This window comes from Phyllostomus discolor, chromosome 2 (genome assembly GCF_004126475.2).
Source record: "Phyllostomus discolor isolate MPI-MPIP mPhyDis1 chromosome 2, mPhyDis1.pri.v3, whole genome shotgun sequence".
Classification (NCBI taxonomy): Eukaryota; Metazoa; Chordata; class Mammalia; order Chiroptera; family Phyllostomidae; genus Phyllostomus; species Phyllostomus discolor.
In genome coordinates, this window is record NC_040904.2 from 34,207,010 (window position 1) to 34,222,827 (window position 15,818).

Genomic DNA, 15,818 nt, shown 5'->3' on the forward strand with positions numbered 1-15,818 from the left:
CTGCACCTAGTTTGAGGTGCGGTACAAGTTATAACACTAGGTCAATTACAATAATACCTTTGATTTGGGTCAGGTCTCACTCACTGAAAATTGAGGCAACAGACTATTCCTGTGACTTGGCTTTTAAATTAGAACAAGAGGTAAGGTAATGTATCTACTGAGGTATCAGTGAGGAGTTCATATGCAGAGAAAGTATTTCAATAAGTCTATAACAGACAATATCTAGTACTAAATTATTTTCCCTGTCAGTTTCTAAGTTATAATAAACATATTAAAATGCACAGTCAAAATAATATGAAGTATTTTGGGTATTTTTTTGAGGACTAAGGTTCCAGAGAAAAATTAGATTGCTTTTATGTTGATGTATATAATGGCAATTCTTTAAAGTTTAATTGCTTATGCATCAGTGGGACAATAGAAAAACTGCACAAAGTTGTTTCTGTTCTTTCCATGACTCTTGTCTATCACTTTAAATGATTCTGACTCCACTTGTGTGGATAATGGCTTCTGTTGAGTGATGGTTACATCTGTAAAGTTTGGATAATTTTCTAGGACTTAATGAGCTGTTCGGCACGAGGCTTTAACACTCAGTGCAGCGCCCTGATGATTGATTCTACTTAGAATTGATTTTACATTAAAATGTGTCTGTCTATTTTTATTCAAAAACAGGCTAGATTGAAAATGGATTGAAGTTGAATTTTTTAAGGGAAAAATGGCTGTGCTCTAAGCCACAATATTTATCTTTGAGAATATTTCCTACTAAAAAGGGCTAAAATTGATACAAGGTTTCTGTGGTGCTTTTTATTATATTATCTGTGTATGGCATTGTGGCAAAATGAAAATGACTGTTCAAGAACAATTGCCTCTTTAAGAGAACTTGAAAATCGCCAGGAAAAAGAAAAGTACCTAGGAATAAACTTAGCATGACATGCATAGGAAATAAAACTTGAACAATTACTTAAGAACAACACCTGCCCCCATAAAACCCTTAAGTTTTATTGAAGAACAAAAACAATTTTTTAAAGATTTTTTTTAATTTTTAGAGAGAAGGGAAGGGAGTGAGAAAGAGAGGGAGAGAAACATTGATGCATGAGAGAAACATCAATCGCTTGCCTCTTGTGCACCCCCGGCTGAGTACCTGGCCCACAACCCAGGCATGAGCCCTGACCAGGCATTGAACTGGTGACCTTTATGTCTGTGGGATGACACCCAACCTGGTGAGGCACATCAGTCAGGACAGAAAAAATAAATGTTTGAATAAATTGAATGAGAATACCTCATTCTTCAATAGGATGACTCACTATTATAAAGATGTCAGTTCTTTTTCTATTAATCTATAAATCCACTGTAAGCCCAATAAAAAAAAACTAAGAGAACTTGAATAAATAACTCAAAAGTTCATGTGTAACAATGAATGTTTAAGAGTGACCAAGATTATTCTGGGAAGTGGTATGTATGGAGAGAAGAAGTATTAAAACTCACAGCTATAATAATTAAAATGTATCCAACTGCAAGCAAACAGACTGCCAGTAGAACAGAGTGGAGAGACTACAGCCGTCAGGATCTGTGGCTATTCAGTGTATTGGAGCGTGGCAGGTGGGAGAGGCAAAGAGTACCTGCCCGCCCATCGTGCAGTTCTGGGTCAGCTGATTGGTTGAGGGAGAATGTTGGAGTTCCTACCTCATTTCTTACACCAAAGTAAATTGCAAATGTTAAATGTAAAAAGTAATAGCAAATAAGTACCAGAAAAAATATTGGTACATATTTAATCTTGGGCTGGTAAAGCTATTCTAAACATATAAGGAAAGGGAGGGTAGAAAAAAGAAAAAAAACTGATGGATTGGTTAATAAGAATTGAAGTTTCCCCTAAATACTCTAAATATGACTACGAGGTCATTAAAAATCAGATTGGCAACAAATGTGGTATAGGAATTTATAGTTAATTATAAATCATTAAAAGAAAAGAAAACATTCCAACTGGGCAAAGAACATAAATAGGCTAGACATTCTACAAAGGAACCATTACATATGGCAAATGGATCCAGTTTTTTTGAAAACTTTCAAAATGCAAATTAAAATAATAAAATTCCATTTGGCATCCAACAGGTTGGCAAAGACTAAACAAAACACAGAATTCAGGAAAGATGGGGGAACAAGCCCTCTAAAACACTGCTAGGGTCCCAGCAGAAAGTTAGAGCGTACAGAACCCTGCCTGCTTCCTTTGACTAGAAATCCCACAGTTAGGATTTAGTTGAGGAGACAATTAAGAAGGTAAACAAGATGCTATACCAATGGTACACACATACCATTTTTTTTATATCAGCAAAAAATCTGCCTATCAATGAGGTATTATTAAAGGAATTATGGTCTACTCATGGGACACAACACAGTGCAGCCCTTACATGTTACAGAATACTTAGTGACACGGGAAAGTGTGTGCAACATTATTTAAATAATAAAGAAGTTTGTAGAACTGTAAGATCCTAGTTATGTGTTTTTAAAAAGAAATACATTATAGCTATATATATATAAATGATATACATATATGATATACATAAAATGTTAATATTGTTAGCACTGAGTGGTAGGATTACGAATACATTTGATTTTTAATTGCTTTTCTGTGTTTGCCAAATTTTGTACAATGAAAATACATGTGTTGTAATCATAACCTTCTACTGCTATAATTATTATGCATTTAGAAAGTTACAAAGAAGCCCGCCACTTTAAAGAAAAGACTTCAGTTCATGGAACTGGAAAGATATGACATTTACTTCTGGTTTACACAAGAAATATTTTTTTTCTTATCTATGCTGCAGTAGGCAATCATGGGTTGATTAGCAGGGTGCTAATTTTAAATTCTCCAGAGCTAAACAAGACACATTAGCAACTAATTGGAATATCAATGGTTTGAAAAAAATCTTACTAGCAAAACAATTAGTAACCAAGGCAATAAACACAGCAATAAGAATTGGGAGAAGGTACTGACAGCCGAGTTTTGAGGGATGGATGTGCCGAGCTGCTGGGGCAGCGAGAGCAGAGTGAACCATCTCCGGAACGGAAGCTTGTACTGGTTTTCACAAGCAGAGTCTGGAGTTAGGAATGAGGGAGTGGACCCCAGCATTTGCAGAAAGGAAAGTGCTCATTTCGTGCCATATCTGTAACTGCACCGGTTTCCAAATGCAGCCATTAATACCAGAAGGGTTAAGACAGTGCTATCACATGTGTCTGTCTGTGTGGTGCCTTCCCCAAAACAGCTTAAAGCATTGCCCTTGCACAGGGACACTTGCTGCCTCTCACTGTGAAGTCCAATCCTGGCGAATACAGTTCTAGAATCACGGCTGTGACCGTCCTGCAAAAGCCTGGAGGTGGGAGAGTGGTCTGGTGTCCACAGCCAGTGGGGAGCTCAGGGTGTCTCAGTGAGCAAGGGAAGAGTACGAGGACGTAAGAACTCATAGTGGAGTTAGGTTCTAGAAGGATTACTGACCCCTGAGCCTAGACCGCCAGGGTTGGGGCAGGGCCAGCTCGAGCAAAGCCCTGGAAAGTCCTCAGCAACCACTAAACAAAAGACTCATTTAGGGCCACGCAGCCCTTGCTTCCTAACCCTGTGATCTCTCCGCTTGCCTACAAGTTTGCTTAAAAATCACATCTTCTTGCAGAAGATCAAAAATATTCCATGTCTGTAGTCATCTTAAACAAGAACCAAAGTTTCCACATTTAAATCTAACACCAGAAAAAGCATTTAATAAAATCCAGAACCCATTTATGATAAAAACTCTGAGCAAAGGGGAAACAGGGGACCACGCCTCCATGTAATAAAAACCATATACGACAAACCCACAACCAACATCATACCGAATAAGCAAAAACTAAAAGTGTTTCCCTTATTGGGAATGATACAGGGATGTCTGCTTTAACCACTCTCATTCACCATAGCTCTGGAAGTCCTAGCCACAGCAATCAGACAAGAAGAAGAAATAAAAGGCATTCAAATAAGAAAGAAAGTAGTAAAACTCATTATTTGCAGATGACATGATACTGTATATAGAGAACCCTAATGATTCCAAACAAAAACAAACAAACAAACAAAAACCTACTAGGACTAATAAATGAATTCAATAAAGTAGCAAAATACAAAATAAATATCCAGAAATCAGTTGCATTTTTGTACCAATAATGAGGTATCTGAAGGGGAAACTAAGAAAACAATCCCATTTATAATTGCTTCAAAAAACATAAAATAACTAGGAATAAACTTAACCAGATGTAAAAGATCTGTATTTGGAAAATTGTAAGACACTGAAGAAAGAAATTGAAGAAGATACAAATAACTGGAGGCATATACCATATTCATGGATAAGAAGAATTAACATCATTAAAACGTGCATACTACACAAAGCAATCTATAGATTTGACACAATTCTTATCAAGTTTCCAATAATATAGTTCACTGAACTAGAACAAATATTTAAAAATTTTATATGGAACCACAAAAGATCCCACACAGCAACAGCAATCCTGAGAAAGAACAACAATGTTGGAGAAATCACACTACCTAATATCAAACTATACTACAAGGTAATAATCATCAAAACAGCCTGGTACTGGCATAAAAACAGACACATAGATCAATGGAACAGAAATAAAGAGCTCAAAAATAAACTCACACCTTTATGGTCAGTTAATATTTGACAAAGGAAGCAAGAATATACAATGGGGTAAAAATAGTTTGTTCAATAAATGATGTTGGGAGAATTGAACAGATATGTGCAAAAAAATGAAACTAGACCACCTTCTTAACACCATACATTAGAATAAACTCAAAATGAATGAAAGACTTAAATGTTAGATTTAAAACCATAAAATCCTAGAAGAAAACTTAGGCAATAAAATCTCAGACATCTTCCATAGCAATATTTTTTCTGATACATTGCTTTGGGCAAGAGAAACAAAAGAAAAAATAAACAAATGGAACTACACCAAACTAAAAAGTATTTGCACAGCAAAGGAAACAAACTATCAACAAAGTGAAGAGATAACTCACTGAGTGGGAGAACATATTCACCCATACATCTGATAAGGGCTTAATATCCAAAATTTACGAGGAACTTATAAAACTCAACACCAATAAAAAATCCAATTAAGAAATGGGCAAAGGACCTGAGTAGACACTTCTCCAAAAAGGACATACAAATGGCCAATAGACACATGACACGATGCTCAATGTCACTATTCATCAGAGAAATGCAAGTTAAAACCACAATGAGATATCATCTCACATCCATCAGAATGGCTATCATCAATAAAAGAACAACAAGTGTTGGTGAGGACATACAGAAAAGGGAATTCTCATGCACTGTTGGTGGGAATGTAGACTGGTGCAGCCACTGTGGAAAGCTGTATGGAGTTATCCTAAAAATTAAAACTGGAGCTGTCTTATGACCCAGTGATGGCACTTCTGGAGCATATCCAATCCCACTTCTGGTAATACATGCACCTCTATGTTCATTCCAGCATTATTGACACTAGCCACGACTTGGAAGCAGTTCAAATGCCCATCACTAAATGAGTAGATAAAAGAGCCGTAGCACATTTACATTTACCCAATGGAATGCTACTCAGCCATGAAAAAGAGGACATCTTTGCAACAGCATGAGTGAACCTGGAGACTATTATGCTAAGAGAAATAAGCCAGTCAAAGAAGGACAAGTACCATATGACTTAAGTATGAAATCTAATGAACAAAATAAACTAACAAACACAGTGGAGACAGACTCATGGATACAGAGAACAGACAACAACCATCAGAGGGGAGGGGATTGGGGGCTGGGTGATAAGGGTGGAGGGATTAAGGGAAAAAAAGAGAAGACTCCTGGATATAGACAACAGTATGGTAATTGCCAGAAGGAAGTGAATGGGAGGAGGCAGAAGAGGGTTAAAGGGGGACAAATGGTGACAGAAGGAGACTTGACTTGGGGTGGTGAACACACAATATACAGATGATGTATTATAGAATTGTACACCTGAAACCTACATAATTTCATTAACCAATGCCATGCCAATAAATTCAATAAATAATAAATAAATAAAATTTAAAAGAATAAATTTTAATACCACTATTTTTGGCATTCTCCTTTAATAATTTTTACTATATCTTTGTATTACTGGAATTATTTCAATTTCTAAAAATGAGCTCACTATAAAAAACTTAAATAGACACTAGATGATGCTAGTTTCCTCTGTCATACATAAACATAATAAAAACCTCTAAAATAGAAAATGTTTGTGCCACATATAATGTCCTGTCACACAGTCCCGGCAGTCCCCACCCTGTGCTCTGAGAGGCACTGGACTAGAGAAGGAGAACCTGCGGATGGTGCGTGGGGCTGGGCTGGGCTGGGTCCCACGCCCCTGCGGCAGAGCCACGGTCAGACAGACGGAGCTCTGGAGGGCCCACCTGAAGCACTGCAGCCGGAGTCCTCGGGCAAACCGGCCAGCCTGGTACTCTTTTCCGTCCATGACTGAAGGGACTGTCTCGGTGTCCTGCACAATGACTGCCATTTCACTGTCACGCTTTCCCAGCATGCTTCGGTCGTTTATGTTGGCAGAGCCTGTAAGGAGAAACAGTGAAACTGAACAATCTTCCCACCAGGGCAGACTCTGCCAGCTGCCCTCCCCACTCAATTCTTCCTTGCTAACAAAACTCTAATTTTGCTTTAAGGAAAGGGGGGCCCTCTCTAACCCGTGAGTGCATCTTGATCAGTTTAAGCCAGCTGTTGCAATTTCATTATTTTTGCCAATGATTGACTTAGGAATGGGCACTTGACATGATTCTAGCCAGTATGATGTGAAGAAAAGTCCGCTGGGGGCTTCTGATAAAGTTTTTTTTTTTTCATAAAATGACACAATCCTTTGGATATTTTGGCTTGAGGGGTTGGATGAGGGTGTAATTCCAAGGGCTGCTGCAGCCATTTTGTAACCACTAGGAGACAGACAAGCTGAAGATGACAAGCAGAAAGAAGGTAGACTCTGGATCTTTAAGTCCCTGAACTAGCCAACACTAGAACTTTCTTAACTTCTGTTTCACACATTTCTAGCTGAATTTTGTATTTTGTGGCTCAAAGGATTGCAACTGATATAATCATTAAACATACGAAGAAAAACAGACATGCTTACCAGTTCAGATCAGTTCAGTCAGTTTTTAGACTTAATCAGACTCTGTAGACTTTAACTCATGCTCATGTAATTATGAGCATGAGTATTATACATCAAAACCCAGGAGTACCCTCACTATCAACAGAGACCACTTTCCAAACAGATTATCGTTAGTGACTCTGGGTTTTCCATTCTCTCGCCTCACTTGTGTGGCATGCCAACAGCTTCTATATCAACTTTCCTCCATTCTGTTTTTAAGTCCAAATGAACCTGTGCTTTCTGTGTTCCTCTGCCTTGTCTTCAGAAACCCCATCACGTTTTCCTCACTAATCACTGCGGATTCATTCTTCTGAATCCTTGAGGTATTCTACAGACCACAGAAGAGGCCTGGCTGATTCCTTTCCCTTCTCCTTCCTCTGGCCCTTGTCACATATTTCACTGCCTCTGCAGATGAGGAGCAGAAGGGTCGGGCTGAACAGGAGCACTGGCTACTCTCTGTGATGGGGACTGTCATGGTGTCAGCTGACAGCAGCCTGCCCTGAGCCCTGAGGAAGGATGTTGTACAGAAGAAAAAGCTGTCCCATCTTGAAGAGACTTTCCTGCCCTTTGCCACAAAATTGTCATGTAGTTCATATACAAATCTATGATAGCTATGGGCGTGAGTGGTGCCCCACGGTGACCCTAGGAATGGATGGAATACCTCACAGACATCTGAGAGTACTAGTAGAGCAGTGTAAGGTAACAACCTTGAAACGTTTTGTTTTATTAGCAACACAGAGTCCTTTATACACACACTTTTTGATTACATTAGAAAATTCATAGTCACATCTTTTAGGCTGGACAGTTGGCCCAGCATTAACATGGGCAAAGTTATTTAATCTTTCTCAGCTTCAATTTGCTTTTTATAAATTGGGATCATAATATAGACCTTGTGGCCTCTTTGTAAGAATTAAGATCATGTGAAAGCACTTACTAATCTACAAACTGCTGTACAAATGTTAATTATTATTGACATTATTATCAAGTACTTATTAATTCTGTAATATGTGCACCACAGAACACTGCCATAGGAAGGGACAATTTGCTGGCAAGTAGCATTTGTATCAGAGAAGCCTCCTCTCTGGGTTAATCACCCTTCACCGTGTGTGTGAACTGCAACATGGAGAGGAAAACAATTCCCACAGTACTGTTTTGGGACTTCACTACCCCTTGTCTCCAGCAGAGGATGCTCTTGGGATGCAGGCAGCTGGATTGGGTGGTCATCACTGCTCTCCACTGTCAGGGAAACAGGGGATGGGAAGCCTCTCTCTCTCTCTCTCTCTCTCTCACACACACACACACACACACACACGCACACCCCTTTTCACACCGGTCCTCCAGTCCCCCTCCCACCAAGGTGGGCCCTACTCCCAAAGGCAGAAATACATTGCTGGCATTCTGAACTGGAATTCTTAGAGAGAGAGGAGTGGTTCTTATATTTCGAGGGCTGATCTGAAGTTACCTGGGGCACTGACTCTGAATAAGTGTTGGCTACTATTTAATAGGAATGTGAAGAAAGAGCTGAGAAAATTTTAGATGAATGTAGTGAATGAGGTACTGGAAATGAGATATTGATGGATGTAAATGCTACCTCTGTTCTTATTAAACATTCCATATTCTAAAAACCCAGTTCAGAGCAGCAGATGCAGCACTATTCCGTTTCTGTATCACACGAGGAAGAAGAGACAGCAGGATTCTAGAGAGAGACACGGTAAAGCGTTAAGAAGAGGGACAGCCTTCTGGCAAAGAGAGGGAAGACAATTGGGGAAATCTGACATTTTAGTCTATACATGTTTTCAGAATTTTAACTGTTTACAAGAATATGCTCTTTATTCATGTAGTATTTTTATGGTAACTGCAATCTACTGTTTTTATTAGGACACTGCCCTGAAAATTTAAGACCGCTTAATTTTTAGAAAATGATTTTTATTGTATTTTTTCATTACCATTTATCCCCCTTATACCCTCATTGTCTGCTAGCATTAGTGAGCTTTCTAAAACTTGTGTGCAATATACCAAAATACAAAAAAGTATATGAAAAATGTATATATTTTCATACATAGAAATAAAACTTAGGAATACCAAACGTCACTGAATTTAACACTCGGGCTGAAAAACAACGCAGCTGCCCCAGAAGCCCTCAGGTGTCCTCCACGCAGGCCCTCCCTCCCCTTACCAAGGGGAGACTCGATAGAGAACCTGGTGTCCATTATACTCTGCCTGTTTGTGGTTTATATGAAGGGAGTCCTACCTAACCTTTTGAGATGTGCATCTTTCATTCAATGTTATGTCTCAGGGATTTATCTGTGCACAATTGTAATTATTATTTTCCTTGAGTGAACACACCAGGACTTATTCATTCTACTGCTGATGGATATCGGTTGTTTCCACGGTTTTGCTGCAATACACGACTGAGCTGCCCACAGTGTGTGCATGTTGCCTGGTGTGCACATGTGAGAGCCTGCCCGGGCTCCGTCTGCAGAACTGGAGACTGGTGCTCCACAGCCTTGCAGTACTTGGATTGGATGACTTTTTAATTTTTGCTAATTGGCATTTTTAAAAACTGTTCTTTGTTTCATTATTATATTAACGAGGATGAACATCTTTCATATATATAAATATAATATGTCTCAGATACGTCCTCTTGGGTAATGTTCTAATACAGTTCCTTTGCTATTTTTTTTCCTTGGAGTTATCTCTACATACTGATTTATAGGAGTTCTTTATATGTTTTGAATACTAAGTGTGCTGCAAATATCTATTTCCAGTTTGTGGTTTATCTTCTTATTCTCTTTATAGTGTCTTTTAATGAATACAGTTCTGAATTTTAATGCAGTTGGATTTATCCATCTTTCCCTTTGCGGTGTGTGCTTTTTTCCCATCTTGTTTCAGAAATCGTGACTCCGCCTGTGGCAGGCAGAACAGCAGCCCCCAAAGATGCCCGCGTCCTATTCCCCAAAGCCTGTGCATCTGTCATGTCACAGGGCAAAGGGGCACTCAGGGCGCATGTGGAATAAAGGGTGTTAATCAACTGATCTTAAAATAGGAAAATTATCCTTGATTATCTGGGTAAGGCTAATATAATCATAAGCACCCTTAAAAGCAAAGGAGATTCAGAAGGAAATTACAGGAAAATGGGTTGGAATTTTGGGGAACTTGCAGAGACATATAATATTGCTGTTTTCAAAGATGAAGGAAGGGGGTCATGAGTGTGGCCAACCTCTGGAGGCTGGAAAAGACGAGGAAATGCATTCTCCCCCAGAGCCTCCGGAAGGAAGGCAGCCCTGCCGGCACCCTGACGTCAGATCAGGGAAGCCTGTGTCGGACCCCTAACCTACAGAACAACAAACCTGCCCTGTCTCAAGCCCCTAAGTCTGTGACTGTGTGTTGCAGCAGTCATAGACAAGGAACACACCCACTGTGCCGTGGTTTAGTGTTTTAAAGGAAAACGGATTTTTCTGTTGAGCCCAAATCAGCTATCCTGTACTTCCCACCCCCTCGTGTTCCCTGTGCCTGCAGTTCAGAAATTCTCAGCCTGAAGTGCCCGTGAGCATTGCCGAGGAAGCTCTGAAAAATACTGGTGCCAAAGAGAAAAACAAAAACACCTCGATGTCCGGGCCCCAGACCAGACCAATTTCGTCAGAATTTTTGCAAGTAGAAACCAGACATTTTCAATATTACCCCACCCCTTCATCTATCCATTAATCCATCCTTAAAAAAAATCTGTTTTAAGACAAATTGCAGACACAAATAAACTTCTCCATAATTATAAGTTTCTAAAAGCTCCCCAGGCAGTTCTATAGCAGTCAGGGTTGAGGCGGACCCACAACACAGGATCAAGTGGAATCCCTCTCTACCTGGGCAGCCCTGCAACCACAGCCTCTCGTCAGCCATGCAAGCCTACCGCGTTTCTCACCTACCCCCCTCGCCCGCTCCAGGTCTGCAGTATGCACCCGATGTTCCTGGTGTCAGGTGGACAGCAGGCCAGCCACCCCTCTGGCCCAGGAGTTCTGTGGGGCAGCGTAGTGTGTGATTCCTGCTTGACACTCCCCACTGTACTCTGCACTGGATTAGTGAGCACTGAAAACTCACTTCACATAGTCAATATGATGGACTTACATTCTACGTAAGGATAGCTTTGTTTTGGCTAGGAAAGCAAATCAGTGTTAACTTGGCTCAGTGACCACATTAAGATGGGTTAGAAAACTGGATTTGGTCACAGGTTTCATAACCAGCGGGGTCGCTCAGGCCAACAGACGATGGAAGTTCTGCACCAAAGAGACTTTAGTGTGAGAACACAAGTATTTCCTCCTGAGGGAGCAATGAGGATAAACACTTACTCATTTTTCTTACATCAATCATTCAATAATTCTGGCATAAGTTTCCCATGTTAGAAAATTTAATCATGGGTTACTTTAACTCTTAAGCTTTGAGATGATTTGCTTAACACCTGTAACATATTCTTCCAGAACTTCTCAAACTCCTCTCTGAGATTTTTCAACATTGTTCTCTGTGTTAGGAACTAAAACCGGGCTGACGGGTTCGAGCAGCAACAGCAAGCTTGCTGACTCTTCCAGCTTCCACTGAGATAACAAGAACAAGGGGATCTTTGGAATTTTCCCCGGGGAAATGTGTTGTGCCCTGGGGGAAGGAGAAAGAGCAGTCAGCCCCTAGAGCCCAAAGGAAGACCTCTGCATGCTCCCATGGCCACATCTCCAGTCTCCAGAGAGGGAGGAAGAATTACGTGCAAAATTGACCTATGACTGATAGCCTAAATGAACTGTACCTTGGAGGGTTCAGAGACCTTTCTGGAAAGTAAGTCAATTAAAAAACTCAACAAACCTATTTAACTGATAGCTCTGTTACTGAAAACTACTTTGCATTTTATACTTTAAGTAAAAAAAAAACAGGTTGAAAGTCAAAATGACCTTTAAAAGTAAAATATTTACATTTGTCAATTTTTACTTCTAGAATTCTAAAGTCTTTCTACAGAGATCAAGTGAATTTTATTTCACTTCGTTTGTTTTTCCATTTCAGCAAACGTTAGTATTTCTTCTTCCTACTGTCATTTGCCAAATTTAATATAAATATGTTCTGAGATTGGCTTCTGAAGGGCAAGGCCAGAGTAGCTTCAGGGGAATCAGGGAAACCTTGTTCTGGATGAAATAGGGGAGTAAATAAATCCCTAAAGAGCTCTGATCCCTATAGAGCAAGAGATCAGAGACACAAGACATTTTTCTTAAATGTCCAGTATATGTATTCAGTGTGTGTGTGTATGGGGTGGGGGTGGCGGTGGTGAGACCACACTGTGGTCTATACATTTTCTGGCTTCAGAACTACTTTTTCTTTCTTTCCAATCATGTTCCAGATAAGGCAGTCTCATTACTCCTAGGTCTGAGGCTTTTTTTTCCCTTTTATCAGTGGAAGATGTCTATATTTACTGCCAAGACATTTCAAAACACTCCAGGACATTTAGTTTCTTAAGGAATAGGGAAGTATCTTATAATAGATGAAAAACTACATTTCATTTAAAACAGATGAGCAGAATCCCCAATAGTGGGACACATTGTATCTCTAAGAAACCTACCCCCAACCCTTGTCAACTCATTTATCTGGCTAATTATTAATACTGTTTCTCATCCTGGCCTTTCTGTGTATATGTAACATCATATTAGAAAGCAAGACAATTCAGTGATGGGAAAAGAAAGCTTTCCATGTGTATAAAACAACAAAGCTGCACACCCATCCCTCTGGCCAAGCTGATTTAATCGGGGTAGAATGCACAACCAGTAACTCTCTCACCAATCTGCTGGTGGGGAGAGGACTCTGGAGAATTCTGTCGTGTATCCTTGACAAGAAAAGATGGCAGACTTCAGTCCAGAGCTACATCATACCATTGCTCCACAATTCCCCCTAACCACGCTCGCACCAACCAAGCCGGTCCACTCTGCACCCTGTTTAAAGACACCCAAAACAAAGACTCTAGGGAAAACACAGACAGCATGGAGGCAACAGCACTTCAATAGCCTCCTGATTCTGACCCTCCCACAACTTGAGATCTGCGACAATGGTGAGGTAGGGCAGGGGGCAAACACACACACATCACCACCAGGTACTCATGTGTGACCATTTTCCCATCCATTTCTCCTTCTTCGAGTCCCCACATGCAGGCACTTGGATTCAATAAAAATAAGGAATGTAAAAGAACTAAAAAGAGCAGGCCGACTATGGCTCTGCTGGGCCAAGCTGCTGCCTCCGGATACTGTAATTTACACAGTGGTCATTTAATTGCTCTGGGCCCCTGTTTCTTCACAGATAAAAACAGGGATTAGAAAGTTGTAAGCAAAACAGATCGCTTCAGAAATGTTTTAGATGGCATGTTACTGTCCCTCTCCACTGCACAGAAAGCTCAGAGGAATAGAAAGATTTCTGCATGATTTAAGTCAACCAGCAAGAAACACAGTCAGAGACCATGTACTTACCAATAATAACAGTGTTGTCATCGGCAATTAGCAACTTGCTGTGGACATAGATGAGCTCAGTGACTAGGTTCCCTTCAAGCTCAGCGTGTGTTCTAAGACCACAGAACGATATGTAATTTATCCACTGATTGCCAACTGTAAGTTTAAAGAGAAATTACTAAAATTAATATGACCAAGCTCAGTAACGGCACATTCAATTTTACCAAAACAACGATATTACTTAAATAGGTTAAGAACAGATTGTATAACGTGCATGTGACCATGGGTGTGTAATTCCTGGATTTGCCCAGGATCTAGTTTTGCTATCTAAATAATTTTATACTGTTGATCGCGTACACACATATTTAAAAAATCATACTGAAGTGCTTCCATGTCTTCCTTTTGCTGAGGCAACCCAAAAGTATATTTGAATATGAACATTTTATTTCAACGATTTAGTGAGTAACTGCTGCAGCACGATCACCAAAGCCAAGCCCAAGCAGATAAGCCAAAGCTTTGGTGTGACCTTTGCACCTACCTGTCTTGGTCGCCACCTGTTGCGGCTGAAATCAGATGCAAGACGTGTGCCTAAACCGCCTGAGGTACGCACAGTTTGCAGTACGAAGGAGCAGTTATATTTTACAGACTTTGGGTAAATATAAATGCTGGCAATTAAATGACACTCCTCCTTCTAAATTATGAAAATGAGGAAATGAAGGAATCCTGACTACATTTGACTTTGGAGACTTTTCTTCAGAGCAAGCAGAACCAGGTTTGCACTTGAACTCATTGCCCTCCCCTCATGTGAGGGCCTTTCCTGTGATAAGGAGACATGCACCCCACACCCAGCCACCCCATCACTGCCACCCTGACACGAGTGGCTATCACAGGCGGTACGGTCCCTCTCCCACATGGTAGTTGTCTGGGATAAGCAAAGTCTGATATGAGAATAAATAAAGTGGAAGCAAACCACCACAAGTTCTAATAGAAAGAGAACATAAATCTTATTAGTTCTTTATTGGAATCTGAAGCACTTTAGTAGAACCAATGTAGTTCATGTTCTACTGACTGATGTTTCCACGTATTAGCAATGTTTTCTATTTTACTGTTGGTGTCATTCAGTGTTCCTATAAAATATGAGTATCTTGGAAATAAATTTATTCATACATTACACACAGAGACCCTCCCCTTACAGATAACCCTCCCCTCACACACATGGGCGACCCTGCAGCTGTGTCCGTGGAACTGATGTGCTGGTACCCTGGTACATTATGTGTAGAGATGCATTTCTAAAGTTTCACATAAAGGAGATTTTTGCAAATAATTTTTTTCTCCATTTGTTAATGTTATATTGGAAACACGTTCCATGCAAAGAATTGCCTCCTCTTTGTACTAGAGAGAGGAGTATTTCCTCTCTTATGTCCTGCATGCCCATTAATTCCAGAAAAATATTTCTAATATAATGCCTAATGTATTATTTCACCACCATTTATTTAATCCTCCATTTTGCCTACTGTTGTGGAGGTCTTACACATCTTTGTATCCTAGACCCTTGCACAGTGCTTTAAAAAGTTAAATAAATTAGTAAATAGAGGAATGGATAAACAGGCAGCAGCTGGTATTTTATCTTTTGGTTTCTCTGTATCACCTACTTTCCTGTAGCTGGCTCATGATCTAGAATCTAAAATTCTAAGACATAAAGCAGCTTTTAAAAAAATCACAGATCAAATCCTGTGCTAAAACAAACATTTTTTTTGCAGTAACTTCCCATAAAATATCCACCCTGAGCAATAGAGTAAACCAATGGTTTGAGGGGTGTATACAGACCACCTCTGGGGGACCTGGTAGAAGCAGAATCCTGGGACTCTCCCGGAGTTCTGATGCAGTAGAAATCTGTAATTCGAATTTCAGATTTGAATTTAGGGGATATCATTCTCTGAATGACACTGCTACAGAGTCTTGGGATTTATAGATTTAAGATTAGCGGTACACACTCAGAAAATAACACAGCATGACCAAGTGAGATGCATTCTAGGGGTGCAAGTCTGCTCAATATGAGGAAACCCATGCATATAAAACAGGATATTGATCAATCGAGGGAGAAAAATCATCATTATCTCAACAGATGCTGAAGAGTTTTTGACACATTTTAATACCCACTCC

At 40.0% G+C, this 15,818-nt stretch overlaps 1 protein-coding gene across 5 annotated transcripts in view; it reads right to left on the reverse strand.

Moving 5' to 3' along the window:
- Positions 1-15,818, reverse strand: part of PLD1 (phospholipase D1) — a 182,378-nt gene that overhangs the window by 10,846 nt on the left and 155,714 nt on the right. For all 5 annotated transcript variants that reach the window (XM_036017694.1, XM_036017693.1, XM_028504911.2 and 2 more), the window contains 2 exons: positions 13,677-13,811; positions 6,458-6,611 (listed from right to left, as the gene is read on the reverse strand). In XM_036017694.1, the coding sequence (XP_035873587.1) occupies positions 6,458-6,611; positions 13,677-13,811 (289 nt within the window). The remainder of the gene's footprint in view (positions 1-6,457; positions 6,612-13,676; positions 13,812-15,818) is intronic.